The sequence below is a fragment of the Amyelois transitella genome, chromosome 15 (genome assembly GCF_032362555.1).
Source record: "Amyelois transitella isolate CPQ chromosome 15, ilAmyTran1.1, whole genome shotgun sequence".
NCBI lineage: Eukaryota > Metazoa > Arthropoda > Insecta > Lepidoptera > Pyralidae > Amyelois > Amyelois transitella.
Genome location: NC_083518.1, coordinates 7380924 through 7408891, shown reverse-complemented (window position 1 = coordinate 7408891; position 27968 = coordinate 7380924). Strand labels below are relative to the sequence as shown.

The following is a 27968-nucleotide window of genomic DNA, read 5'->3' as shown; positions in this document are numbered from 1 at the left end:
TAGTGCATTTATAACTACTGCTTCTTTATAGCATATTTTCACGGCTTCGCTGGTAAACCATTTAACCAATTTAGAATCATTTTAAAATATATTGTCTTTTCGAAACTTTCCACGGCCATTATTTAAAAAAGGCTCAAGTGCTTATTTATCACACATTTTCTTCCAAAGGAAGATGAAATAAAAAATGCATATATAATTCGCTTTTTATTAAAGAAAATCGTGTCTGCTCAATTAACAAATAGAAATAAAATACAACATGCTGAACCAACTGTAATATGAAACAATTGTATTAAATTTATCAATGTTAACGCTGTAGATATAATTAAAGTTTATTTATAAATACATAACAGATTATTCAACGGATAAAATTAAGACTATACTTATGACAATACATAATATTTTTCAGAGCATTACATGGATTGATAAGGGCATTGACGTTATAAGGTAAAGTGAACACAAAGTGAAGACTGGTTTACTAAACCTTTAGAGTTAAATAGGTATCTTTACAAAATGACCATAGTGTGACGGTTACAAACCCTAATTTGAGCCGCGGCTCAGAGAAACAACTGAAGTGATGTGGTTTTACATTACAGAATATATCTAAGTACATACGGGCGAACTCTATTATCTGTGAAGGCATTAGGTGGTTAGTGGTTATTAAAATTTATGAACCAATTGTTTGAAAGTAAACACTCTTGATACGTCTTTTTGCTGAAAATACATGTGTCATGTCTAAAATAAGGTATGGTTAACAGCAAAACTAATTCATTATAATGTCTGTCATTTCTTTTTGCTATTTTTTTTTAAGACTAAAATTTTTGAAAGTATTTATCAATAAAAAAGACGTGTCAAGAATGTTTACCTTTATTTTAGTACCTAATTACCTAAAAAATACTCATCAAGATTGAGCGTATCATCTGTGAAGGCTACATCGGGCAGTGGATATTTTGTTTCATTTTACCGCTCGGCAAAGCGGGAAAGGCACAATGTGGTCGATGCAAAAAGACAGTTGGATCAAAAGGTAAACTTACAAGTGATGCGCATGAATCTTAAGTCTTGCTTCAATAATGTCGACCAACAAAATCATAAGTCTGTTATTATTTCTATGAAGTTTTGGGTTTATTTTTTTTTACATGCGGAAGCGATAAAGCAAGCAAAACTCAAATTGACCAGTTGAACCCGCGAACCGCTATTATGAGCGAGATAGCAGAAGAAATGTTGTTTTTGCATTTTAAGTCTAATGTACTTTTGATAAGGTCATTATTTTATTGAGTTTTCATTCGGCGGTTGGTTGCGCTATTCTGCGCCATTGAATTTTGCCGATGCGACTTACTATAAGATGGTTGACACTGTCTTTCAGATTGTACCTCAGATTTGTATGGAATGAACTTTACTGAAAGCGAATATTATGATGATAGTACGCAATAATGACTAAACTATATGACACAGTAACAATCGCTACAATATATAAAAAAATACATTTAAAAAAACCCAAATCCCTGTAACTTTATATTGGAATAAAAATCATATGTGATACGAGTAGAATAATATTTATTAAGAGAAACAATAAATTATATTGAAAAGTTGCCGAGGACACATAACCATGATTATTTCACGATAACAATGTTTAAAGATCAAATAAAATATCAAAAAATAACTGAATGTGTCTATTTCGTTGCTTTGTATTAGAACGTGTTTGAAATAATAAGTTTAGTTTAAGATTACAGTTATACTATTACATGAATAAACAGTAAATATTAATAGGTAAAGAAATACAATACGGTCGAAATACTTAGGGCAAATAATTAAAGTTTAATAATATATTTATCTAATATTGTATATGCCAGATAATAAAAGTAAAGTATTGTCAATGTGAATAATATAAAAAAAACAGACTGAAAAATATACTCTATACATTTGGTACTTTTTATATTCTTTGTAAGTACATTACAGACACAAACATACATACTTTTCTATTAGCGATTTTCATCAAAAAACTTTTGTAACACCGACCCCAAACAAAATAAAAAAAAATACTACTTTCAAACCTACCTTTTTATATCTGAAATAATTACAAATCCTGGCATATACAACACATTCAGAATTACTTCATCAGAGCATGGACTACGGCGTTCGCATTGAGTGCCTTCAGATCCGTGTAAGTCTGTCCGGTGCCGACGAATACTATGGGCTGGCCAGTGATGTACGTCATCGATATCGCCGCGCCGACTTTATCGTCGATTGTGTCGAACTTGGTCAGCACTATTCCGTCGATCATGTGGGGGTTCGTCGAGGAGCTGTGGTCTGCCAGCGCCTGGAAGACAAAATTATATTAATATATTTGTTTTCATCAAAATTTTACAATATAAATTAATTACCTACGTGATTTTACAAAACTTAACGATGTTCAAATAGTGGAGAAAAAAGTAAGCAAACCTGTAAAATTTCAGGAAATTGATTATGTTACTATGGTCCACTGCAGGTTAAATTACACCCATTTTAGGGCAATGGGGATGTAGACCTTCATCAGTTAATAGTAACAACCAATACATTTCACAATAGCTATTGCAACATTCTTTGAGTTTAAATTAAACATATATAGATGGCGCTACTTTAGCATTTCCTTTTTATGTAATTTTGACAGCTATCTTGTAACTACTTCCTATATTACACCTAAATATGGCAGCACGCCTAAATATAATATGTTGGATGCAGGTCGCCTCATAAAGAGCGAAGTGGAAGTCATTGGGGGAGGCCTAAGTTCAGCAGTTGACTTCCTACAGCTGAAATGATGATGATGTAAACATGAATACTCGTTTACCTGATTAAATTTGACCAGCTGATCGACAGCCTCGTTCCCGACCAAGGCTTCCCCCACAAACAGCACCATGTCAGGCTCGTTGACCTTGATGAGCTTGGCCAGCGCCCTCATCAGCGGCTCGTTGTCCTGCATGCGGCCCGCCGTGTCCACCAGCACCACGTCAATCTTGCTGTCTGACGCGAACTTTATAGCTTCCATAGCAATGCCGGCGGCGTCTTTGCCTGCAAAAAAAAAAAAACTTTTAATAATGTGTTCTTAGGTAAGCGCTGAAGTTAGAACCGTTAAAATACCCGAATAAAAAAGCAAGGTAGTACACAAGTTCGAACTTTACCAATGGTTTCAATACTTTCAGTCCTTTCAAGACTATTGATCTACCTCTGTCTGACCGATGTATATAAAGACGGTATTATATGCGTATGTATTGTATATACAGATGAATATTTCTGTTACTCAGTTATGTACTAACTAGCTGTGCCCGCGACTTCGTCCGCGTGGAATAGTTATTTTGGGCATCATATTAGGGTTTTCTTTCTATTTTCTATTATTTCTTTGCTCCTTATAGTTGCAGCGTGTTGTTATATAGCCTAAAACCTTCCACGATAAATGGTCTATTCAACGCAAAAAGAATGTTTCAATTCGAGCCAGTGGTTCCTGAGATTAGCGCGTTCAAACAAACAAACCCTTCAGCTTTATAATATTAGTATAGATATGTAGATCCTAACATTTATTATTTATCGTGAAACTTTGTTCAAAAACAAATCTGAATGTGACTTCAAATGGTACACCCCACGCGTGTGCAGCACCATGTCGTGCGCCCTTGGGAGGCATGGGCCGTGACGTATTGTCCAGGTACTGGTATTGTCCCTTGCACTTGGAACAAAGGAATGAAATCCAACCCAAACTCAGCACGACCACTAAATATTTTTTTCTTCCAAGATGGGACAATATATGTAGGAAATTTTCAATATTGCCAACTTTTTGCCAACACATGACTTTCTTTTGACTACTCCATTTTTTTCATACATAGTCCATATAATTAGAATATTTGGCGTTCTTTTAAGGAAATACAAAATCTAATTTGTTTCTATTGACTTTTCCGAGTCAATATTTATGTTGATTTGATTGAAAGAAAGAAAGTAAAATTGTATATTTTGTACAAAAAACAAATAGTTGCGAAGTTAATGTCCCCAGAGGGCGTACATAAAACAAGAAGTTAATTCTGATTTCGTTAAAATTTAATATTAGTAGTTATTCGGTGTGATTTTACCTATATTATTATAATAGTATTACCTATTTGAAAATTACATTTAAGCAAATTTTGCTTTTAAAGTAATTAACTTGTAAGTTAAGTAGCTCACTGTTTATCTTAATGATACTAATTAACTACGTCTATTCGTTTGTATAATTTGACTAGCTGTGCCCGCGACTTCGTCCGCGTGGAATAGTAATTTTGGGCATCATATTTATTTTTGCAAACACCCTCCTCGGCTTTATCAATTATAGCTGCTAATTGTTATGCGACTCGGTCAGGCGGTCACGCGTATTAGAAAGAACGCTGGTTCGCCGTATTAAATGTTTCGCTGCAAATTGCTTATAACGACTATATCTCAAAACCTATTCGTCTGATTTATATACTGTAAATGGCAATTTTAGTCTACATGAACAGCCGAAAGTAAGAAACATATTTATTTGGATAAGGATTAATACTAATTAAAGAAAATTGGTTTCAAAATAACTTATGCTTATAATGAAAAAATAATCTTAAAAAATGAACATAAAAGTGGTTATTGTAAGTAAACCTTAAGAGATAGATATATGCTCTCGCGGACTTTTTTGTGGCAAAAAATGAGTACTTCACATCTTTAGTACATTGTTTTACTATATCTTTGTTGGTTTGCGCAGCGTTCGCGTGGAAAGCTCGCAGATGGCCGACTCATTCAACTTTCACCTGCATTGTTGACGTTTCCCGTAGGAAATCCGGGATAAAATGTAGCCTATAGCCTTCCTCGATAAATAGACTATCTAACAGTGAAAGAATTATTCAAATCGGTTCAGTAGTTTCTGAGATTAGCGCGTTTAAACAAACAAACAAACAAAACAAACTCTTCAGCTTTATAATATTAGTATAGATTTGTGTACCAATCCATACCGGGCTCCCAGGGTGTACCTTCTTATGATTTCAGTCTTTTAATCTTTAGCGAGAAAGACAGAGCACCAGTCCTAAATATCAAGAATAATCGGGACATAAGTGAGGTAATATGACGGCGAAATTGCGTCTATGCACCAAAGGAACTAAACTTACTTTGTTTTAAATTAAGAAAAATATAAGCAAATACGTTGGCAAATAAAAGCTATAATAAAAAGATAACAAATAAAATGCCGGCCGCTATTCGTAAATTGCCGTCTTTGAAGGATACGCCGTAGCCGCAATTAGGTACGCCACTTGTTCATGTAGGGAACTGAAGAATTTGAATTTAAACACGATCGATATCCCTTCTCATACAAATGCATCTTGCGTTCATGATGTCTAATTTTCATGACTTCATGGCATGTCAACCAACTCCAGGCACATTACTCACCGTACCCTTTCAAGGAGCTCACAAAAACTTATTAATAAAGAACTCACCATATCCCTTCTCATACAAATGCACCATCTTCCTTCCGCCGTGCCTCGCGTCCGGGTGCAGCGCGTTGAGGTGGCGCGTGTGCGTGCGCAGCTGCTCCACGGCGCCGGCGCGGAACGTGTCGCACGCCGCGATCAGCACCGACATGTCGTTCTCTATCAGCCAGAAGCAGATCTTCGCCAGGTTCGTCGATTTGCCTACGCCGTTCACCTGAACGAGTTTAAAGTTAAATTAATATAAACAATTCTAAGTACCGTCACGTCTGTATCTATATAAGTCTGGAAAGTATTCAACCTTTTTATGTTTTTGTTTTGTTGTTGGCCAAAAAAATAAGATATTATGAGATAGAACGAAAATAAAAAATGACCAACGTGAGAAGAGCAAAAGAGCAAATATTATATGTCCGATTGTATTTCATAATAAAAAAGTACATGTTATATGTTATGTATATTTTGTGGAAATTAAATACAGTTCTATCCTAGTACAGGAAAAGTGTTTTAGTTTTGTTTTCATATAATACCACGTAAAATACCATTTATCTAAAACAGTACACTCAAACAATGGGAAAGGCTAAACTTGTCATTCTTCTTGTAAGCGATAATGGGCTAGCAAAGTTTCAATATTCAAACCTCAATTCCATCATTTAGCCACACAGCTGAACGTGGCCTTTGAGTGTCTTCAAAGCTGTTGGCTCTATCTAGACCCCGCAGGGGATATAGACGTGACTATATGTATAAAAAAAAATGTGGATTTTCAATCTCACCCCACAAAAGGCCATAACATAAGGCCGGCCCTGCTGCTTGGCGTGCATGCAGTCCCGGAGGATGTCCACGCGACGTTTTGGCGACAGGATCTGAACCAGGGACTCCGTGAGGGTAGTCTTGATTGTTTTGGCCACGCTGTCGAATGTTCCTAGCACCTGTCAATAGTATTTTTATTGTTATTAGAGAACAACTTTATATACGGGACAAATTACACAGATTGAGTTAGCCTTGAAGTTAGTTCGAGACTTGTATCAAGAAATACAAACTCAACGATACTATATTATATACTAATATTGTTACGTGTTATTATTAACGTGTATCACGTTCAAACAAACTCTTCGGCTTTATAATTTTAATTTAATTTAGGAAGTACTGGTTTGTTTTGAAAAATTATTTTTGCGTTGAATAGACCACTTATCGAGTAAGGTTAAATAACATCACGCTGCAACTATAAGGAGCAAAGAAATAATGGAATATGTGAAAAACACGGGGAAAATTATTTATCCTTGAGGGCTTCAATGATGCCCAAAATAATTATTTCACGCGGACGAAGTCGCGGGCACAGCTTGTTATATAATAAATACTTATATAGATAAACATCGCATATTATATCGATCTTCCTTTTGTGACGGTCGACCCCGAATCATCGCTCCCATACATACTTTGTGTATTTCAAACGACATAACTTTAGTACCTTAAACTAACTGGAAAAGATTGCAGCACGAGATAACTTCGCCATTGCAACTGATGTTTTTTTGTCAACTATGTACTATTTAACTACTAATGTAATGTACCCGAAACCGAAGGAAGTATGGAGAGATCGTGGCAAGTGGAAAGAGGTAGTCTCTGCCTACCCCTCCGGGAAAGAGGCGTGATTTTATGTATGTATGTATGTACTATTTCTTGTAACTGTGCAATAAAGATATTACAAACCTTTCCTTCCAACTTGCTGGCCACCGAGTCGCACAACTTGTTGGCGATGTCAGCGGCGACATTCTTAGCGATCAGGTGATCACGCATCTTGTCTAGAACTGGACGCATGCTTTCCTCAGTCAGGGCCTTGGACCCGACTAGACCTAAAAATGTTATAAATAAAATATTATGACCACATTTTTGTTGTTGTTTTTTAAGTCAAATGAACCTGCCATACTTTTGCAAAGGACTATTTCACAGGTGTCTTTTGAATAAGTGTGAATATGTTTCTTCTGAATCAATTTAGCCAGAATTAAAAAAAAATACTGTGAATGGCCAATGCTCTAAGGTGTCCTGAGACTGTTTAAATGCAAATTATGCTGGACCGATTTTGACGAAATAGAAAAAACAGTAATTTAAGTTAATTGGGCCATTATTGCCGTGTGTTTTCCGGCACCAATAGAAATAAGAATAGGACCACACCATCTCTTTCCGATGGATGTCCTAAAAGGCGACTAAGGAATGGGCTTGTTAACTTTGGATTATTCTTTTAAGCAATGGGCTAGCAACCTATCACTATTTGAATCTCAATTTTATTATTAAGCCAAACAACTGAATGTGGCTTATAATGTTTTTCAAGACTGTTGGCACTGTCGTCCCCGCAAGAGATATAGACGTGATTATATGTAAGTTCAACAGGGTTGAGTTGCACTTAACAAGCTAGTCTCAGTTCAAAATGACGCACCCTTGAAAATGCTGAACATGCCCCCCGACTTCTTGGGGCTGGGCTTGGCGTCGTACTCCTCGTCTTCGCTGCTCTCCTCGGATTCCACCTCTAGGTCGCGGATAGCGCCGGTCATTTGCCCGACCAACTGAAACAAAACATGGTCATTTGACAATTGACAATAATTATTGACTTTAGGGTCTGTATCTTAAAGGTAAAAGCACTTCACTGCCTGTCTGTCATAGACGACCGATCCGCGAGTACGACTAGCACTTGGCCGTTGTTTTCATTTAATCTTGCCCAGAGTCAAATTGATAATAGACACAAAATATAAATAGATAAAGTCATGACCATAAATGATGTAAGGTAAGTATGCTCTTATCTTAACAATCATAGCAAGAATAACATCTAAGGGATCAGGAATGATGATAATTTGATGAGTGTTTGTGACCACCTCTGCATATAAACACCATAAGGTGGTCACATTTCAGTACCCCTGACCATACCTACATATATCTTCGTTCATCGTTCATATAAAATAAACATTGCTTGTCTGTTTTCTTTCTTAAAAAATAAAGAAATGTAAATATGATAAAAGAAAACAAATAACTCTCTTGTCATCAAGGAGTATCACTCAAAAATTTTTTCTTAACACCAATTTTAACCTTTTTGTTTATTAATTACATTTGAAAACGAACTCCAACCTGTGTGTCGGCGTTGATCCGGTGGTCGGCGTCCTCGGGCCGGTCGGTGCTGAAGTCCAGCGCGGGCAGGTCGCGCGCGCCGCCGCCCAGCGCCCACACGCGCGGCTGCTTCACGCGCTCCTCCGCCACAGGCGACTTCGTCACTTTTGGCGACTTCCTGGACAGAAAAACATTACATTTATTCTGAACCTGGATGAGGTTGATCAAAAAGTGGCTGCTTTCAACTCCTTTATTTTATCTATTTATGATAAACACGCCCCTCTTCATCCTGTTCGTGTTAAGCACCTTCCTGCTCCTTGGCTCTGCCCGGAAATCCAACAACTTATGGCGAAGAGAGACAAAGCAAAACTGAGGCTACGTCATTGTCCTTCTACCTTCAATCATAATACTTATGTTTCTCTTCGTAATCTGTGCAACCGCAAGTGTCGTGATGCTAGGCGGAAACATATTCACGATAATATTGATAATTGCCCACCCAACAAACTTTGGAAATTTCTTAAAGGGCTGGGGAGCGGCAAACAGAGATTTGGTACAGATTTTCAGTTCAATCTAAATGAGTTGAACTTACACTTCTCTACCTCGCCAGTTTGTACTTCACCTAATTCAAAACATGCAACTCTAGCTAGACTTCACAGTAATGTTTCTACTGACATTTTCCCGTTCGTCTTTGAATCGATTACATCTGATGAAGTACAAAAAATCATAAATTCTATTAATTCAAAGGCTGTGGGCAATGACAATATTTCCTTAGACATGATTAAACCCATAGCAGACTTTGTTTCTCCTGTAATTGCTAATATTATCAACAGCTCTTTGTCCTCAGGGGTGTTTCCTAGTGCCTGGAAGTTAGGGCTTGTTGTTCCTCTTCCTAAAATATCCAACCCTACTGCTTACTCCCACTTTCGTCCAATTTCCATACTTCCTCTTCTATCCAAAATTTTAGAACAACATGTTCATAAATGTCTTTCTAACCATCTGGCTAAGTATAATATTTTGAGTCCCTTCCAGTCTGGCTTTCGGGTTGGTCACAGCACAACAACAGCACTTGTTAAAATCACTGATGACATTCGTCTTAACATAGAAAACAAAAATCTTACGCTGCTTGTTTTACTTGATTTTTCTAATGCATTTAACTCAGTCGATTTCGAGATTCTTCTTGCAATAATGTACAGTCTTAACTTCTCCTCTTCTACCCTGGCCTGGTTTCGTTCTTATCTTACTGGGCGGCGTCAGTTGGTCAAGGTTGATGACAATCGTTCTGATTGGTGTAGTTTGGATGCTGGTGTCCCTCAAGGTGGCATACTTTCGCCAATTCTTTTTTCTTTATTCATTGATGGAATCACTTCTTCGCTGTCTTCCTCATTCCACCTTTATGCGGACGACCTCCAAATTTATACAGCTGCTACACTGAATAATTTCAACCATGCGATCAGTGTTATCAACTCCGATTTGGCTCGTATTGCTGAATGGGCCAAATCCTTTGGTTTATTGATCAATGCGGCCAAGTCTCAGGCCATTGTTATAGGTAGTCCTCACTTTATCTCTAAATTTAAGTCATTGGTGTTTCCCAAAGTTGTTTTAGGCAATGACACTATACCTCTTGCTTCCAAAGTCAAAAATTTGGGAATAATCATTGACGAAACTCTTTCTTGGTCCCCTCAAATCAATGAACTTAGCCGGAAAACTTTTATCTCCTTGCATTCTCTGAGGCGATTGCAACAGTTCCTACCTTCTGATACTAAACCGCTTTTGGCTCGTTCATTGCTCCTCCCTGTTCTCGATTACGCTGATGTTGCGTATCGATATACGATACCTGACTGAGGAACTGTTAAATAAGCTTGAGCGGATACAGAATATGTGCATTCGTTTTGTTTTTGGTCTTCAGAAATTTGACCACATATCGGAGTTCCGCTCACGTTTGAACTGGTTATCTATGAGATCACGTGGTAACTTACATATTGTCTCCTTTTTGTACAGTGTTCTTTTTAATCCCCTTTTCCCTAAATATCTGTCAGAAAAATTCACTTTTCGCATCCATGATCCACGCCTTCGTTCCTGTAATACCCTCCTTTTACAGATTCCTGACTACCATTCTCAAACCTACGGTAAGTCCTTTTCCGTGTTGGCTGCTCGCCTTTGGAATAAACTGCCCCTTCTTATAAAATTGTCCCCTTCTTCTAATTCCTTCAAAAATAAGCTTAATAAATTCTTTCTCGAGTCTTGAACTGGTTTTGAAGTTAATTTAGAATATATACATGTTTATATATTTTCTTTATTTATTTATTTGTATTTTACGTATATAATTGTTGTGTCTTAAGGATAATTCTAGTAAAAGCACCGTTGTTCACCCTTGCCTCAATTTTGTTTATGATCCTCTTACTGTCAGGTTGGCTGGAAGAGATCCCACTTAGGGATAAGCCCGCCTTTGTACTGTACTGTTTTTATTTGTAATGTACTCCTTTAGTGAACAATAAAGCATTTACTTACTTACTTACATTTCTAATTAAAGCTAAGCTAATTACCAAGGCCAGCATAGTGATTCATACTTCATCCAAGTAGTTTATAGTAGTAATATGAAAACCATGCAAGTCTGTTTGTATTACTGTCATTGCTATACTGATTTTCATATCATTATTCTATATCATTTAATTGAACTTGTTTTTGTTGGTGGTATTTGAACCATTCTGTGCATCACACATTTTAATCAGGCTCCTTACCGATTCAAACACTTATTACGATGTATACTTCCAATAAAAAAAAATATTAATATGAAACTGAACTTTAATTTTTGTTAAAAAAGTGAATTTTGTTTTTATTATATATTATTTTATTATTAAATAAAAAACCAAAAGTCGTCACAGTGGTGAATTCATCATCTCAATTTATGATATTAAAATTTTCATGAACTCAATTGCCACCACACACAATAGCACTAACAATAACTTACTTAGTTTCCTTCTTATTCTTGGATGCAAGCTTCTGCGCTAACTTGGCACGGTTGGCAGCTATCACATCTTCATCTGTCTCTGGGGACTCCTCAACTTTCCCATTACTATTGATCTTTGTTTCAACTATTTTTACTGCAAATTAAAAATTGAATTTGGTTATTATTTCTTTATTTGTTTCTATCCTTAATCCTTATTAATTCCTGTTTTCATATTTCTTTACCACATGTTTCTTCTCTACACAAAGTTCCAATGAGACTGATAAAAAAGGGTTTAAACTTAACAGGGTAAAAAAAAAGAAACTCATTTGAAAATTTTATGGGATACAGTAAGGATGTTATTTATGGAATAAAAAAAAAAATTTATGTGGTACTGACCTGACTTTTTACTCTTTTCTTCTCCCTTACGCTCAATCATTGAAGCAACAGTCTTTTTGGACTTCTGGGAATCTTCAAATGTTCTCATTTGTTTTGGAATCTTAGCTTGTGACTTAGCTGTAAAATAAACATCATAATTTAGTTTGATTTATGAAAATAATCCTCCAATTCTTTAAACATTGAAATATCATGTTTGGCCTTAAATTTGGTAGCAAGATTAGGGGTAAGGGAATAATGTGGTATTTAAATGTCACTAGACTACCTTGGCCTTACTCTCTTAGACAATTTGTAAGGATTTCAGAAATTCCTAGCTAAATATTACATAAAAGCACAGCAAGAGAGTCAAAGATTCACTTACCCCATACTTCACATCCTTTGAGAATCTTGTCAAATGTTGTCTTGAAGTCAAAGTCCATGATATGCTGCGCTCCCTGCAACTCATTTTTGTACTTATCTCTAAATTCCAGATGGATGTCATTAAGGAACTTATCCACGTATGACAATTGAAGTATACGCTGATATGCCACCACAAAAACCAGTTCAAACTCATTGTCGAGCTTGTACTGCAGCGTTAGAGCATTGTGGTTGAAAGTATTGTTCCCTGTTCGCTCCTAAAACAAAGTTTTTGTATTGGAAAATTCAAAGTTGAGTAAAACATTTTACAACATAAACAAAGTAGTAAAAGTAAGTTTAAATAAATATAACAGTATACACGTGTTCTACAATCGCTAATTACGTTAATTCAAGGCCGTAAAAGGCTTCAGAATGATAAATCAACTCACCTGCAAAATAACACTACGGATTAAAGCGTTAACAGAAGGCGTAAAAATATCACTGGTGCTTTGGAAACACCATAGTACAATCCCACCTTTACTGAAAATGCTGAATAAATCTAGCATCTTGGTTTAGGAGGCAATTTTGTAATAATTTAACTAATTTCTATATTACAGCACAGATGTTTCCAAGTGCTTACGTTTGACTGTTGTTAATTTGACATTGATAGTAAATTGACAACGCAATAAGTTATGTTTTCAGTGTTACTATCATTCATATCCAATCCAATGTCCAACAATAATCATCAAAATTTGTGTAACATTTTGGGCTCCTTTAGTTGAACAGGTTCAATACCAAGGTACCTTTTTAAAAACAGGTTACACATATTCTGCTTCAATCAATTCCCATATTACTCGTGACTTTCTTGTAATACCTAATTTCTTTTTTTAATCTGAAATATGGCAACACAGTTACAATAAACTAAGTCTTGTCTTTCGTCTACCATAGACAAAAGACTTATCAATCGAATGAAAAGTCGAAAAGTGTTTTTGTCAAATCATTGCATTCATTTGGATTTTCATTATTTTCATGAATTTAGTCTTGTTAATTAATTGATTGCAGTTTGTAAAGTGAAAAAATATAAAATGAATATCACATCGGCAGCAGGGATAATATCCCTGCTCGACGAACCCATGTCCGAAGTAAAGGAGTTCGCTTTAAAGAGGTTGGATAACATCGTTGACGAATTTTGGCCAGAAATATCAGAGTCCATTGAGAAGATCGAGATCTTGCACGAAGATAAAGTGTTTACACAGCATCAGCTGGCAGCGTTGGTCGCTAGTAAAGTTTATTACCACTTAGGTGCGTTTGAGGATTCGTTGACGTACGCATTGGGAGCTGGCGATTTGTTCGACGTAAATGCACGAAACGAATATGTGGACACAACTATTGCAAAAGCTATTGATTTCTATACCCAGAAGAGGAAGGCATTGTTCGTGGATAGTTCTGGGGAGGCCATTGACCCTCGATTGGAGGCTATAGTGAATAGGATGTTCCAGAGGTGCCTGGACGATGGGCAGTATCGACAGGCGCTAGGGTTAGCGCTGGAAACCCGCCGGATGGACATCTTTGAGCAGTCTATCATGAAATCTGATGATGTTGCTGGTAATTATAACTTAAACCCTTTGTTCTTTACATAGATCTGAAAATACATTACTCAGTATTGTAACATAATAAATGTTTTTTAATGTAGAGTGCATTCATCCAAGATTAAGTTTTAAGAGATCTATATTTGTAAATTGACATATGGTAAAAATGCTGCAGTGTAGTTTGTTCCGCCGCTTCTTCTACACATGCACTTTGGAAGCAGTAGTAGTTTAATTAGATTTAAGTGATGTGACATCAATAAGTGATACCTTGTATCCAATTTTGAAAATAAATCTATTCTATTCTAATGTAAATATTGTTTGGCATGACACATTCCTTGATTTACCTACTAATGTTAGGTTTTTTTGATAGCAGCATATTTACACCAATTCGTCCGCATTGCCAACAACAAAAATGTAAATTAAATTTTATATCTTCTTGTTTGCAGGTATGCTTCAGTATGCTTTCACAGTGGCAATGAGTCTCCTCCAAAACAGGGGATTCCGTAGTACCGTCCTCCGGTCCCTAGTGGGTCTGTACAGAGGTCTCAACATCCCGGACTATGTCAACATGTGTCAGTGTCTAATCTTCCTGGAAGACCCTCTATCAGTGGCTGAAATATTAGACAAACTTACATCAGGTCCACAAGAGTCTGTTCTTATGGCCTATCAAATAGCCTTTGACTTATATGACTCAGCTACGCAACAATTTCTTGGCAGAGTTCTACAAGCTTTGAGGACAACTGCCCCCATCCCTAGTGCCCTTGGTGGAAAGCCACAACCACAAGGTGGACCATTCCCAGAAGCAGCTATGGAAGTTGAAACACCTGCTGAAGAAGCCAAAAGTTCAGAAAGGAACATTGATAGCCTGAATGACGAAGAAAAAGAACATCAGAGAAGGGTAGAAAAATTAATCTCAATTTTAGGTGGAGATGTCTCCATCGGATTACAATTACAATTCTTAATAAGATCAAATCATGCTGACATGCTTATACTGAAGAACACTAAGGATGCCATCAGAGTATCCATTTGTCATACAGCCACGGTTATAGCTAATGCTTTTATGCACGCTGGAACAACAAGTGATCAGTTCCTGAGAGACAATCTTGAGTGGTTGGCTCGGGCCACCAACTGGGCTAAACTAACTGTGACAGCATCACTTGGAGTCATACACAGAGGTCATGAGAATGAATCCTTAGCCCTCATGCAATCTTATCTCCCTAAAGAAGCTGGTCCCTCATCTGGCTACTCTGAAGGTGGTGGTTTATATGCTCTTGGATTAATCCATGCTAACCATGGTGCGAATATCATTGATTACCTTTTAACTCAATTAAAAGATGCCCAAAATGAAATGGTTCGCCATGGTGGCTGCCTTGGCTTGGGTTTAGCTGCTATGGGCACTCATCGCCAAGATGTTTATGAACAACTCAAGTTTAATCTCTATCAAGATGATGCAGTTACAGGCGAGGCTGCAGGAATTGCCATGGGTATGGTCATGTTAGGCTCGAGACATGCTGCAGCCATTGAAGATATGGTTGCATATGCACAGGAAACTCAACATGAGAAGATCCTCAGAGGTTTGGCAGTAGGCATAGCCTTCACTATGTATGGAAGACTTGAAGAAGCTGATGCTTTAGTCCAGCAATTGTTAAGAGACAAAGATCCACTTTTGCGGCGTGCAGGTTGCTATACCATAGCAACTGCTTACTGTGGAACTGGAAACAATGATTCAATACGTACACTTCTTCATGTTGCTGTATCTGATGTTAATGATGATGTTCGTCGTGCAGCTGTAACTGCTCTTGGTTTCTTACTCTTCAGGACACCAGAACAATGTCCTTCAGTAGTTTCACTTTTGGCGGAATCTTACAATCCTCATGTACGCTATGGAGCAGCAATGGCACTGGGAATTGCTTGTGCTGGCACAGGAAATCGTGAGGCAATTGGCCTCCTAGAACCAATGGTCAAATTTGACCCTGTCAATTTCGTGAGGCAGGGTGCATTGATTGCTTCAGCTATGATTCTTATACAACAAACTGAAACATTGTGCCCTAAAGTTACATATTTCCGTCAACTGTATGCTCAAGTTATCTCAAACAAGCACGAAGATGTGATGGCAAAATTCGGAGCCATTTTAGCTCAAGGCATTATTGATGCTGGTGGGCGTAATGTTACGGTTTCTCTTCAGAATAGAACTGGCCACATGAACATGTTAGCTGTTGTGGGCATGCTAGTATTCACTCAATACTGGTACTGGTTCCCTCTCGCCCACTGCCTGTCTTTGGCCTTTACTCCTACCTGCTTGATTGCTCTCAACTCTGACTTGAAAATGCCTCAGCTAGATTTCAAGTCTAATGCCAAACCTTCTCTGTATGCTTATCCTGCCCCTCTGGAAGAGAAGAAGCGTGAAGAAAGAGAACGAGTTACTACTGCAGTGTTGAGCATTGCCGCAGCAAGAGCTCGCAGGCGCGCTCACGGTACTGAAGGGTCGACTGGCAGCGCTTCCTCATCTTCAACTTCTAAAATGGACGTAGATGAGGACGAAAAAAAGCCATCAAAATCCCCAAACCCAAATATTACAGTTCATGGCAAGACAGAAAAAGATTCAGGCTCATCTAAAGATGGGAAGAAGGAGGAAAAAGATGGAGATGAGAAAGAAACAAAGGAAAAGAAGGAACCTGAACCAACATTTGAAATTTTGAATAATCCAGCTCGAGTAATGAGACAGCAACTGAAGGGGCTCACTATTGTGGAAGGTTCAGGATTTACACCATTGAAAGACATTACGATTGGTGGAATTGTAATGTTGAACCACTCTGGAGATATCGAGCAAGTACTTGTTGAGCCTGTTGCAGCCTTTGGACCCAAGACAGAGGAAGAAAAAGAACCTGAGCCACCAGAGCCTTTCGAATACTTGGATGATTGATATAGTCTTTTTGGCTAAAGTTATTCATGTATTCTTATCTATAGAAAATAAACATAATATAAAATGTATTGAACAAGTTATGATAACTAGAACGTAAAATGTTAAAGTACATTGAATTACTAACAAAAGCAGAATAAATGTTTTTCTTCTCTCATCTCAATAAATATATTATGTCCATATATCGATCGTAATTTATTTGATTACCTATCTAAAAAAAGGGGTTTATACTTCAAATGTCAATAAATTTTTAAGGAAACCATTTTGGGCCTTATACCTTTTATTCAGAGCCTACTTACAGTCCGAAGGCCCCTATGGAAAAGATACCTTTTTAAAATGGCCCACTGAAATGTCCATTGATTAGTTTTATTTAATATAAACCCCAGTATTTGTCTGTCCGCTAACAAATAAAGGCCTGACGTGTAAAAGATGAATAAAAGTAATTAAAATCTTTAGTACCTATTCCATTTATTTATACAAAGAACTAGATATTTCATCATTTTTCACTATCTCTGCCCAATAGAATCAATAATTGTTTGGTCTCTGATTGGAGCACTACATTTTCATCTTTGTCAAGACATTCAGGTATGTTGTCACTACCTCTCTTATAGACAGTTCTTCTGTTTTCAAACCACTTGCTGTCTTGAGATCATAATAAGATCCTACTCGCCCACTTCCACATCCCCACTGTATTCAACTGAGTCCACTTCTTCTAAAGCAACACTATCTTCAAGTAACTTGAAGGTATCGGTGCATAATCCGCTAAAGATACGAAAATTCATGGACTTACATATTTCATATATAGTCTGCAGAGATTCGGTCCATGAACACAATGCATCTTGTGTGTTCAAACTCAACAGCCATGTCTATTACCTTCCACATAGCTGTCTCAGAGTTGAGTGGTAAGTAAGTACCTCTGCACGAGTCTTAAGACCCTACCGTTATCTATGATGGTGTAGTTTCTTGTACTTCATTCCATTTTGATAGGTGTTGACTGTATCTGTAATAGATAATAGGACCTTCCATCTATGAAGGGATTGTGGCAAGGGGAAAGATGTGGTCTGTGCCTACCCCTCCCAGGAAACGCGTGATTTAATGCATGTAGGTGTAATAAATCATCTTGGCTAATAATAAAATCGTGTAAATATTATTCACTTATTATTTTGAATCACATTTTTAATTTGGCACTTGTTTCAGGAGTTTTCCCTAGTGTATTTATGTAAGAAAGCCATTGTTCAACCCATATTCGGGAGTGGTGACAAAGACAATATTTCTTAATATAGATCTATACAGGATGATAGTAAACTGAAAAAAAGAAAAAGATTGGTATATATTTAGACTTTACTAAGGCTTTTGATACTGTAGTTGTTCTGATCCTACTTAATAAACTTAAGTGTATGTGTATAAGTGGGGTTGCACTGGACATATTTCGAAGTTATCTCAATAACCGTTTCCATTATGTCATTTTAGACGGAATCACAAGCAAAGAAGTCTGTGAATTATGGAGTTCCCCAAGGTAGTGTGCTAGGACCTACCTTATTTCTCATATATGTGAACAACCTCTGCCAAATGTCTTTGCCTAATTGTAAAATTATAACCTATGCTGATTACAATGAGTTACTCGTCAATGGACGTGAATGGTACGATGTACAAGAGCATGCTGAAACTGTTATTTCTTCAAAATGAAAATTACTTTTATGCCCTTGCTCAGTCTAGTCTGTCATATGAAATCGTAACCTGGGGTAGTTCTGCTTAAACCCACATGTTCAAGCTAGAGAGATCTTAGAGAGCTCTTCTTAAAGTAATTCCCAAAAATCCAGTTTGCTTTCCTACAAATTAACTATATTTGTTATGCAGAGAACTTACGATTTGACAGGTTAACATTCTTCAAACTGTTCTATATAAACATTCACAACTACCCTATGACAGACAAAGTCTACCTTACCTGCTCAATATATTCAATACAATACTTTGTAGGTATAGGTATTTATAATATTTTTAAAAAACAACTTATTATATATCCCCTTACATCATACAAGGTAAGGTTACATGCATTGAATGGCTCATGCAATTATCACAATAATATGGAAAGTCTTACATTATATTAAATATCCCCGTGAACAGATGTTTCAAATCCACAATATTCACCTTACATTGTTTCTCTCTTTACTTACACTCACACATACAAGCCCCACAAAACACACTTGCACACAATAAAGTAAACATCAAACCTTTTTCTTTCCTTTTTTATTGTAATAAAATTAATTAGGTGCTAAGATTAAGGAAACACATTATATAAATGTTTTCTCGAGTTGGGTGTTGACATCTGCAACACAGGTAAATAACTTCTGCAGATGTCATCATTATCCTATGTAATTTTATTGTACTTTTTCTCATTTCCAAATATGTCTTCGAAATACAAAGATAATGCTCCAATCAAGCCCAACTCAATCCCATTAAAAAAGTCTGGTATCTCATCTTTGCAGTGCTCATGTTGCACTTACACTGGTAGCCAACAGCTTCTGGGCTTCAGTACACTAATCATCCTTCTAGCATTAGTCCAGTTTGCATCCTCACCACTCTGAATGTGCAGGTGTCTTCATGATGTTTTACCTCACTGAAAAGCATTGGTTAGTATTCAAACTAATATTTGTAACTTTAAAAATAGTCATTTATATGGCTATTTTTGATTGATAGGATTCTAACCTGTGCCTTTGTGAGTATCATGCATTTTAACCGGGCACCTTACCGATTTGACCACTGATGCTCTTCAGTATGCTAAAAGTACAGTACATGGCTTCAGTACACTAATAACATTCATATTACCTCAGAAAGTCTATCCATTATAAGTTTGAGCAAATTCTCTGCTCTGGCAGCTGTTAATATCAATTCGTGGCAGTTATCAAGCTCATGGTAGCATTCAAAACACACTGCTACACGCCTCGGGTTAGCTGTGTCAAGCTGAAATATTAGAAACGTGTTTGTAAAGTAAAAAATGTTTTTTTCCGTTAGTACATATCTGGTTCTGACATTTTTAACTTATTTGGTTACTCTCAACTTATCACCAAAATTTTTAGTTTTAATAAATGCGAAACGAATGTAAGTAATTATCATATTCTCAGCCAATATAATGAGCCGCCGTTAATGGTTGTACTTCTCTGAGTTCAGTTGTACTTACTACGGTACTGGTGATCTTCTCATACACCAACCTTAGGTAGCCTCCGATGATCATCAACGGCACACCCGTTGTCAGACAGATTCTACAGCCAGTGGAAAACATTCTGATGCATAGCACAAAGCAAGTCCTCTTTGTGTCTTCCCTCTTTTCTGAAGATACAAAAATAATAAGTAAATTGAGAAATTATGTAAAATTTTGTTATTTACATTACACCAAAAATTTTTTTTTACTACTCTACCAGCATCTCATTCAGCATGATCTATCAATGTCAGCACTGATATGTCACTGTCACTGCTTTCAGGTTTTGATCAAGACAAGAAAAGGAACAAACAAAAGCAAGGCAACTGACAAAGGTAAGTTAGGTTAGAAATATGAAATCACTACAAAACGAGTAATTAAATCGTGATTTACCTGAAAGTTATCTGTTTGTACAATCAACTTTGTAAATTATAGTAACTCATAGTGAATTATACTGTATCTGACATAAGTCTCAAATAATCTAAAATGAATTGGGACTTGGAATATGGTGAACTCGCTAAAGATGAGGAGTTTGTAGGTAAATGTGAAAACCTTAAAGAAAATTTGATTGAAGTTCAGAAGGTATTGGATCAACTTCTACCCTTAAAACAACAGTATGATCGACTTTCTCTTCCCGCTCAAATAGAACTAGACCTGTTCTTGGCATTCACCCTAAACTCTTTGCATTGGGTACATTTAAGAATACAAGGAGAAGATCCAATGAAACATCCCATCAAAGACGAATTGCAGAGAATCAAATCTGTCATGGTTAAATGGCAGGAAATTAAAGATCGGGAAAAAAGGCCCACTGTTGATATAGAAGCAGCAAAACGGTTTGTTAGAAGTGGACTTTATGATCCATACAAAGCAGTGGCAAAACCACAGAATAAGAAGATAAAATTTGATGATAGTGATGGCTAATTATTATATTGTAGGGCCCTTTTTACTTAAGACTGAATCTAGATGTAAATGTTTATACTACATAGGTATTTTCTTTTTTCATTCATAAAATTAAGGTGATATACTTTAATGTTTTGATATGTATAATGTCATTTTATTAGATTTAAGGTATGATATTTTTGGGAAAACTTATACCTGCAATTTGTTAAATTTTTGTTTTAATCTACCACTACTCCAGCATGCTCGTATGATATAGAACTTTCAAAGCAATAAAAATTCATCATTAATTGATTATTTTATTGAAATCTATTCAACAACACTTCAGATCATAAATAATAAAACAATTACATAGGAATGTAAAGAGCCTCAACAGTAAATATGTTCACACCACAAATACCGCCACCAATAATATCAATAAGTCAAAAAATAAGTAGGTTTAACTTCCTTCCGTTAAAGTAATAACAAATGCACATAAAAAATGCTAGTTTACCATAAGACAAAAAATTGTTTAGATAACTTTGATCAGTGGAATGAAGATTAGTGCATGAAATATGAATTAAATAAATAATTGTCCATAAAATAAAAGAGAGATGAATAGTATTATCTTATCTCCACATTTTTACAAATTTGTCAACTAATGGTAAATTTATAAAATTCTATTTGTAAGATACTAAACAGTTCAACCAATTACAGATGAACTTATAATTTTAAGTTTCTTTTAAATATGGCAAATGACACACAGCCCTGATTGTTCTATTTTGACAGTGGTAGTTATGTCGCTCATTAAGGGTCTACTTTGAGTCTTAGACTCTACTTTAGTAAACTTAACAAATTAAATAGTTTTAAAGTTTCAAAACATTAGCAACATTAATAACAAAACACAAGCAATTGATTTGTTTATGCTCCATAGTGATCAATCGCGGAGAAGAGGAAAGAGAAGGAACATGTCACTTATTCAACATCATGTTGTTTCGCTATTATATAGCTTATGATTTTGCGCGCAAGTTCCGTAAGGTTATCAATTTATGGAAACGTGGAAGTAAAATAATTCAATTAATCTCTAACATACTAGAAAATTTTATAAACTTGCGGTTCTTGTTATTTTCTGGTGAAATATACATAAGATCCAACTTTTATAGCAATAGTTATAAGGTAACAAAACAAAGCTAAAAATACTGAATAAATTAAATGGCACATTATTGTAAGCTGCAATTTCTATTATGATTTATTATTGAATTACCATTACATTATCATAAAGTGAAATCATTTATTTATATTATATAAATTGATCGAAATATAAAAACTGTCACAAGTATTGCTTCATTTCTCCACTTGTAACACTAATCCTGCAGCAGAGATGTTATCTCCTGCCCCTGCAGTCAACTGTGCTTCTGTGCAAATTAACACCGGAGCCACACACAAGTCTACATTTACCTCATCAATAACTTCATCCCAACAAGACACTGGTTTAGTTGGCTCAAAAAATACTCTACTAATGTTATTATTATCTGTAGTAGTTGAAAAACTGTCATCAAGCAATAGCTTAGTTTTCTCTATTTCAACATTTTGGCTGTCACAAACATATCTATGGGCCGTCAAAGAGGCTTTTGCAGCGGCTGCTTCAGTCCTCTTCCACTGGGAGTTTTTCACAGTGAGTATAGCTTGATATGCTAATGTGTGAACATGGATGCGAGTCAACTTTCTGCTGCTGCCATGCTCTTTGTTCTTCTGTCTAACAAGGTGAAAGATTTTGCGCATTTGATCCAAAGCGGTAGCTACCCTGGGATTGGAATCTGCTACCACACTTACTTTGCCATGTTCTAAAACATTGCATAAATTGTCAAGTTCTTGCTCATTCATCCCTACAGAATCTACATGTGGCAAAATTTTTGTAGTGAGGTGTTGCAGCAGATCTAAATCCACATAGCTGGCCATCTCAAAGTGTGCAAGGGTCGTCAGAGGCTGAGATAATATTTGTTCCTTAACCAATGTAAGTCTTTCAGCCCTCAAATCTGGAATAAAGATTATTGTAGAGATTAAAAAGGAACCAAGGAGGAAGACTTTAAAGGAACCAAGAATGTTAAAGGAAAAAGTTTTAAACAAAGAAATTTACAAATCTTTCAGTTTTTTTGTACAAGTCTTCAATGAGAGATAAGGTACCTACTTATAAAATACTATTTATTATTTTACAATACTTATATTATTCACTGAGGGCAGGACACTTTATCTTGTATATATTCTCTCTCTCATGTTTGCATATTCCCAGTTGCACAGAGGCCTGCTGAACACACTTTATTATCTTTCAATATTGCTTTGGAATACAGCTGAAATGGACTTTAAATTGGCTACAAACCTATAACATCATCTTTCTTAAATGGGTAATTATCCATCATTTGTAAACCACTAATGACTAGTAAATTAGGACTAAATTTAGGTAATTGTTCACCAAATTTCTCCAAGGAACTTAGTAATGGGTTATTTTCATCATTATGCAGGATGTATCTGTTCGCTCTAGGAGCTGAGTAAACTCCAAACTTCTCATCAGCTTTGTACTCTAATATCATGTGAATGTCATCTTTCACTTCTTCACCCTCTGAGTCACCAACTATTTCAATACCATCTGGAATGTATGATTTGAGCTTTTCACTCATCTTTGCAGCAAATAATACCTTCCATCCTTCTTTAAAAAATCTTCTGGCCATGAGAGGGGCATTGCCTCCTAAGGCCCATCTAGTATCTGGTAGTTTCAAGGCTTCTTCTATTAGATTATCATATAGTTTTGAATTGGACATGAATCTCCTGTAATTTATTCAAAACATATTGAGTATAAAATTTATGTGAAACAACTATAAAATATTATGTGTCAATAAAATTACTCACTCTGCTGCTGCTCCATGTTTAAAAAAATATGAAAAACTTTTTATAAATTCTTCCTTATTAGCGATTTCATTAAAATGTTCTGGGCTCCCTCTTAGATCTTTGTAGTCTAGTAATAGTGTGGCGTTAACAAATAGGTCATGGCATGCCCCATAACCGAGGGCCACTTTTGGCTGTCGAATTCCAATACCAACTTGATTACGACTCTCTAAATCTAACAGATGGTCTTTTACCGGCAGCAGTCGCTGATCTCCGACGTCACTTTTACGATAGTAAATCGCATAAAGAATGACACAAAAAGATAAAACTGAACCCAACTTTACCGAATGGCTGGGCATTCTAGTGTTTTTTGTTAGTTTGAATCTTTATTCATTGGAATGCATAAGTGTTTAATTATTTATTAATATCCACGTCACCTCATCTTTAATATGGCTATAAATAATAAATAAGTTGATCAGTCAGTCGGTACCCATTGACAGACGATGACCAACGAAGAAAACACGAACAAAAAATAAAATCATTAATTATTTAAACGGTTTGACAATGACAGCTTTTTTCATTGCAATACAAGCAAAAGAGGATATTTACATCCATCTTTGACTCGTGAGTCCTAATTTTGGCAAGCCAGACACGCCATATCTGTTTTTTAAATAAGTATAAAAAAGTTCTATCAAAGTCATGGCGATATCGAATACGACTTTAGTGTAAATTATTAAATAAACATATGGCAACACTGCGATCTTAGAATGTGATAGTGGAAGACTCTTTTGACTTTTCCTGAAATCCTGAATTTTCCAAATCTATTTACGTACAGTTCTTACACGAAATCATTTTTTCTGTTTAAAGTCTTATCTACTTTAAGAACGCAATCATCTTCTTTCACATCACATTTCGAGGTTCGTAATCGTCGATCAAGGTATCGCTCGCTGCCTAAACTTCGCAAGATGTCGGGGATATTCTTGTTCAATTTTGACAAGGAAAAGATGCATGTACCGTCGTAAGAGTTTGTGGAATTTAAATGAGCTTATAATCGTGTGAATGTGTAAATATTATAGATAGAATAACGCCATCATGAATCAAGTAGCGAGTGAGGATCAGAGTACTATGTGCAATCAAATGAATACGAATATAAAAAACAAAAGCAAAAAGGCCAAAGATCCTTCGGAAATGACTGACGATATAAGTATATTGGATCAGGAATTAAGCGAAACGTTAGTTAATACACTTCATATAAACAACATAAATAGTAACCTAACTAATGGGACGAGTGACCACTCGAAAGACGAGAGTCCCAGCATTGGAAATGATAAGTCTGCAGCACAAGACGCAAGTGTAGTCGCAATAGATGTAAATAGTATACAGTGTAATGATGAGCAAGTGACAGAGAACAATTCGACTCCTAACATAGTCAGATGTAATGTTGGGGAGAATATTGAGAGTGGTCCTGCTGATCAAGATAAGGCACAGGGTGAAATTAAAATTATTTCCTATGAGTCGGAACTGCAGATGCCAGAAATAATGCGTCTCATACAGAAAGATCTCTCAGAACCATACTCAATCTATACATATAGATATTTTATACATAATTGGCCTAAGCTTTGCTTCTTGGCAACCCACGAAGGGGTGTGCATTGGTGCCATTGTATGTAAGTTAGATACACACCGCAATGTTGTGAAGAGAGGCTACATTGCTATGTTGGCGGTTGACAAGAAATATAGGAAAAAAGGTATTGGCTCCCGGCTGGTACAGAAAGCTATTCAGGTGAATACTTTTCTTATACTTTTGTAGTAAAATTAATGAAAGTGAAAGCTGCAGTGTCTGTTACAAAAAGTACATCTTATAGTGTCTGTCTGCTTGAAAAAAGTATATGGTATAAGTAAATTAATCTATTACATAATTCATAATGTGCTTATTCATTAATGCTCATTAGAGTATGTAGTAAGATTCTTATTAGAATTAAAAAGATATATAGCATGTATTTCTAATTAAAAATAATCTCTCAATCATTATTCATTATACAAACTTGCATTAAATGTAATAAGCTTATACTGGTGCTGTGTGGTTCTTAGCACCAATAGAAAAAAGAATAGGACAACCTCCACCACCTCTTTCCCATGGATGTCGTAAAAGGCGACTAAGGGATAGGCTCATTAATTTGGGATTCTTCTTTTAGGCAACAGGTTAGTAACCTGTCAATTCTATCATTAAGCCAAACAGTTGAATGTGGCCTATCAGTATTTTCAAGATTGTTGGCTCTGTTTACACCGCAAGGCATAAAGACGCGATTATATGTATGTAAGTCTATACTACTACTAAACTAGTGGTTAAGTAAGTTGTTCACATTAGTTGACTGAACCCTGTCTGGTAATTTTGTCTTTTTTAGACACCTCATATAAAATTCACAAGAGTCATTCAACTTGAGTATTTTACCAATTGGAATTCTCAGGAAATTTATACTATTTGTATTTTATTTCCAGGCAATGATAGACGATAATGCGGATGAAGTTGTATTAGAAACAGAAATAACGAACAAACCAGCATTGAAGCTGTATGAAAATCTGGGCTTTGTGAGGGATAAGCGTTTATTTCGATATTATCTGAATGGTGTAGATGCATTACGACTGAAGTTGTGGCTTAGGTGAAAATTTGTAGGTAACAAATGTGAAATTTTCAATGTTGTGTTTTACTTCCGGGGCCTATAGCTGTCTCAGCATGCATAATGGTATGCTGATGAAATACACATATACGGTCATGTGGTATTGCCTTTAAAATGTCAGCTAATGGTTCTATAAAAAGTAACTTTGTTTGCCCTGTTCTATTTGTTTTTTAATATAAACTTCTCATTCTATTATGTCTTCAAGTCAAAAATTGTATGTAAGCTCTTTTTGATTTGATTTTAAAAACGCAATACCAATGTTTGATGTAATACCATGAATAAATTTAATAAAGATGACCATACTGTTGTCATGGTTAAACCAGGGCCATGTGGATTTTAACCAAATATATAGTTTGTTTTCAATTATTTTAGTCATGTGATATGTTTTATTTTATCTAATTTATGTGTTGAAAATTGTAAATGAAAAAATATTTTCCCTTATTGCTTTTATCTCATCTCATTCATAAGGATGTATATGGTTTAATATCCATACTAAAAATACACAACTTGAAGAATTTATAATGTAGTTTACTTTCAACTTCTTGCCCAGTCTTGTATGTGACTCTACTAGACTTAGACATCATAAATGCTTCAGTGGCTAATTTAGATAACGGGAATAACATTTTAAAAAATGTGGTAGGTTTCCATGCTTAAGTACATATATGCGAATTGTTTGATTTGAATTAGTTCGCGAGTCTATCTATCTAGCCTATAATGATTTAGTAATGTAATTTGGCAGAGAATTTGTCCAAAAAAAGGCTTATACAGTCAAAATAAACAGTTAAAACTTATCTATAAGTACTAATATTATAAATCCGAATCAAAATCACGGGACTGATATCCATGAAATTATTTCGTTATAAAACTTACTACCTACCAGGGTATGCATGTTCTCGTAAATTAAGTTGCGTATAATGTTACTCCAGAAGGTTTTCCTCTGTACCAAATCATCAGGATCGTTCCAGAAATTAATTCGTAAAAACAAATCTAGCACAAAACTTTTCTCTTAGTAATATCAGTATGGATATTGAAACAAGTCTCACTCAGAACTGATCAGAACGATACAGTTAAATACGGACCATATTTGTAGTATCTATGAAAAGGATTCTTAGAAGCAGTGTGATGAAAGGGAAAGCGTCAGTTACTTTCACTTTCCAGCACCCAGGACAGAGATTAATTTATGTACACAAAAATATTATAGGACCAGTAATACAGAAAAAGTACAAAGGTGCTACTTATTTCAATAGAAATTTCTTCCAAAAGACCCGTGATAGGACAGATGAGTATTGGAGCAGTTTGGAGATCATAAGTATTAAAGATTTCTTATTAATAAAAAAAGAAATCAGTTTTATGACCTTTGGTTTATTGTCTCCCCATAAATTTGTTTCTGCTGGTCCTTGTTGGCGAGTCAATATAATAATGTGGCGAGTTTTTTTCGCCACAAGTTACGTGACGCTATCAGTCAAAAATAACGAATAGTCTTAAATCGCGCAAGCAAAGATTTCACGAATTGGAGCATATATACAATCTCCGACACAACGTCGGAGCCGCGGTTCCCAAGGCATAACACAAAGCCTGGCGGAAGCTCTTCGCTTTGGTGGTGGTCAAGCCCGAATAATTGCTCCC

The 27968-nt window shown here is 35.9% G+C and overlaps 4 protein-coding genes and 1 long non-coding RNA gene across 6 annotated transcripts; 2 read left to right on the top strand and 3 right to left on the bottom strand.

Moving 5' to 3' along the window:
* Nucleotides 1–191: 191 nt before the first annotated feature.
* On the bottom strand, nucleotides 192–12858 carry LOC106139684 (signal recognition particle receptor subunit alpha homolog). Its single transcript, XM_060948150.1, has 11 exons — nucleotides 12654–12858; nucleotides 12230–12482; nucleotides 11872–11988; nucleotides 11497–11629; nucleotides 8550–8706; nucleotides 7867–7993; nucleotides 7143–7285; nucleotides 6209–6364; nucleotides 5448–5655; nucleotides 2822–3042; nucleotides 192–2314 (listed from the first exon to the last, which is right to left on the bottom strand). Exons 1-11 carry the CDS (start codon nucleotides 12768–12770, stop codon nucleotides 2105–2107), a joined length of 1842 nt encoding a protein of 613 aa, XP_060804133.1. The 5' UTR covers nucleotides 12771–12858; the 3' UTR covers nucleotides 192–2104.
* A 294-nt stretch (nucleotides 12859–13152) lies between these two features.
* LOC106139695 (26S proteasome non-ATPase regulatory subunit 1) lies at nucleotides 13153–16895 on the top strand. The gene is made up of 2 exons (XM_060948118.1): nucleotides 13153–13809; nucleotides 14240–16895. The coding sequence occupies exons 1-2, from the start codon at nucleotides 13290–13292 to the stop codon at nucleotides 16714–16716; spliced, it is 2997 nt and encodes a 998-aa protein (XP_060804101.1). The 5' UTR covers nucleotides 13153–13289; the 3' UTR covers nucleotides 16717–16895.
* Nucleotides 16896–17162: 267 nt separating this feature from the next.
* LOC106139696 (uncharacterized) lies at nucleotides 17163–20696 on the bottom strand. Of its 2 annotated transcripts, XR_009657161.1 has the most exons (4): nucleotides 20130–20696; nucleotides 19892–20040; nucleotides 19540–19674; nucleotides 17163–19330 (listed from the first exon to the last, which is right to left on the bottom strand). It is a non-coding gene; the product is annotated as an uncharacterized LOC106139696 (long non-coding RNA). The 2 variants fall into 2 exon arrangements; XR_001228760.2 differs by lacking the exon at nucleotides 20130–20696 and having other exon boundaries at nucleotides 19892–20111.
* A 395-nt stretch (nucleotides 20697–21091) lies between these two features.
* On the bottom strand, nucleotides 21092–24201 carry LOC106139697 (ADP-dependent glucokinase). The gene is made up of 3 exons (XM_013341187.2): nucleotides 23690–24201; nucleotides 23163–23608; nucleotides 21092–22821 (listed from the first exon to the last, which is right to left on the bottom strand). Exons 1-3 carry the CDS (start codon nucleotides 24022–24024, stop codon nucleotides 22130–22132), a joined length of 1473 nt encoding a protein of 490 aa, XP_013196641.1. The 5' UTR covers nucleotides 24025–24201; the 3' UTR covers nucleotides 21092–22129.
* Nucleotides 24202–24398: 197 nt separating this feature from the next.
* Nucleotides 24399–26864, top strand: LOC106139685 (N-alpha-acetyltransferase 30). Its single transcript, XM_013341173.2, has 2 exons — nucleotides 24399–25447; nucleotides 26164–26864. Exons 1-2 carry the CDS (start codon nucleotides 24758–24760, stop codon nucleotides 26326–26328), a joined length of 855 nt encoding a protein of 284 aa, XP_013196627.1. The 5' UTR covers nucleotides 24399–24757; the 3' UTR covers nucleotides 26329–26864.
* The last annotated feature ends 1104 nt before the right edge of the window (nucleotides 26865–27968 follow it).

Excerpts from the sequence above, each read along its gene's own strand:
- LOC106139695 (XM_060948118.1), top strand. The coding sequence starts at position 13,290 with ATGAATATCACATCGGCAGCAGGGATAATATCCCTGCTCGACGAACCC. Across the intron at positions 13,810-14,239 it reads GAAATCTGATGATGTTGCTG|GTATGCTTCAGTATGCTTTC; the intron begins GTAATTATAACT and ends TCTTGTTTGCAG.
- LOC106139685 (XM_013341173.2), top strand. The coding sequence starts at position 24,758 with ATGAATCAAGTAGCGAGTGAGGATCAGAGTACTATGTGCAATCAAATG. Across the intron at positions 25,448-26,163 it reads TGGTACAGAAAGCTATTCAG|GCAATGATAGACGATAATGC; the intron begins GTGAATACTTTT and ends TTTTATTTCCAG.
- LOC106139684 (XM_060948150.1), bottom strand. The coding sequence starts at position 12,770 with ATGCTAGATTTATTCAGCATTTTCAGTAAAGGTGGGATTGTACTATGG. Across the intron at positions 12,483-12,653 it reads TCCGTAGTGTTATTTTGCAG|GAGCGAACAGGGAACAATAC; the intron begins GTGAGTTGATTT and ends ACTTTGTTTTAG. Across the intron at positions 7,286-7,866 it reads CATGTTCAGCATTTTCAAGG|GTCTAGTCGGGTCCAAGGCC; the intron begins GTGCGTCATTTT and ends TAACATTTTTAG.
- LOC106139697 (XM_013341187.2), bottom strand. The coding sequence starts at position 24,024 with ATGCCCAGCCATTCGGTAAAGTTGGGTTCAGTTTTATCTTTTTGTGTC. Across the intron at positions 23,609-23,689 it reads AAACATGGAGCAGCAGCAGA|GAGATTCATGTCCAATTCAA; the intron begins GTGAGTAATTTT and ends AATAAATTACAG. Across the intron at positions 22,822-23,162 it reads TAAGAAAGATGATGTTATAG|ATTTGAGGGCTGAAAGACTT; the intron begins GTTTGTAGCCAA and ends TCTTTATTCCAG.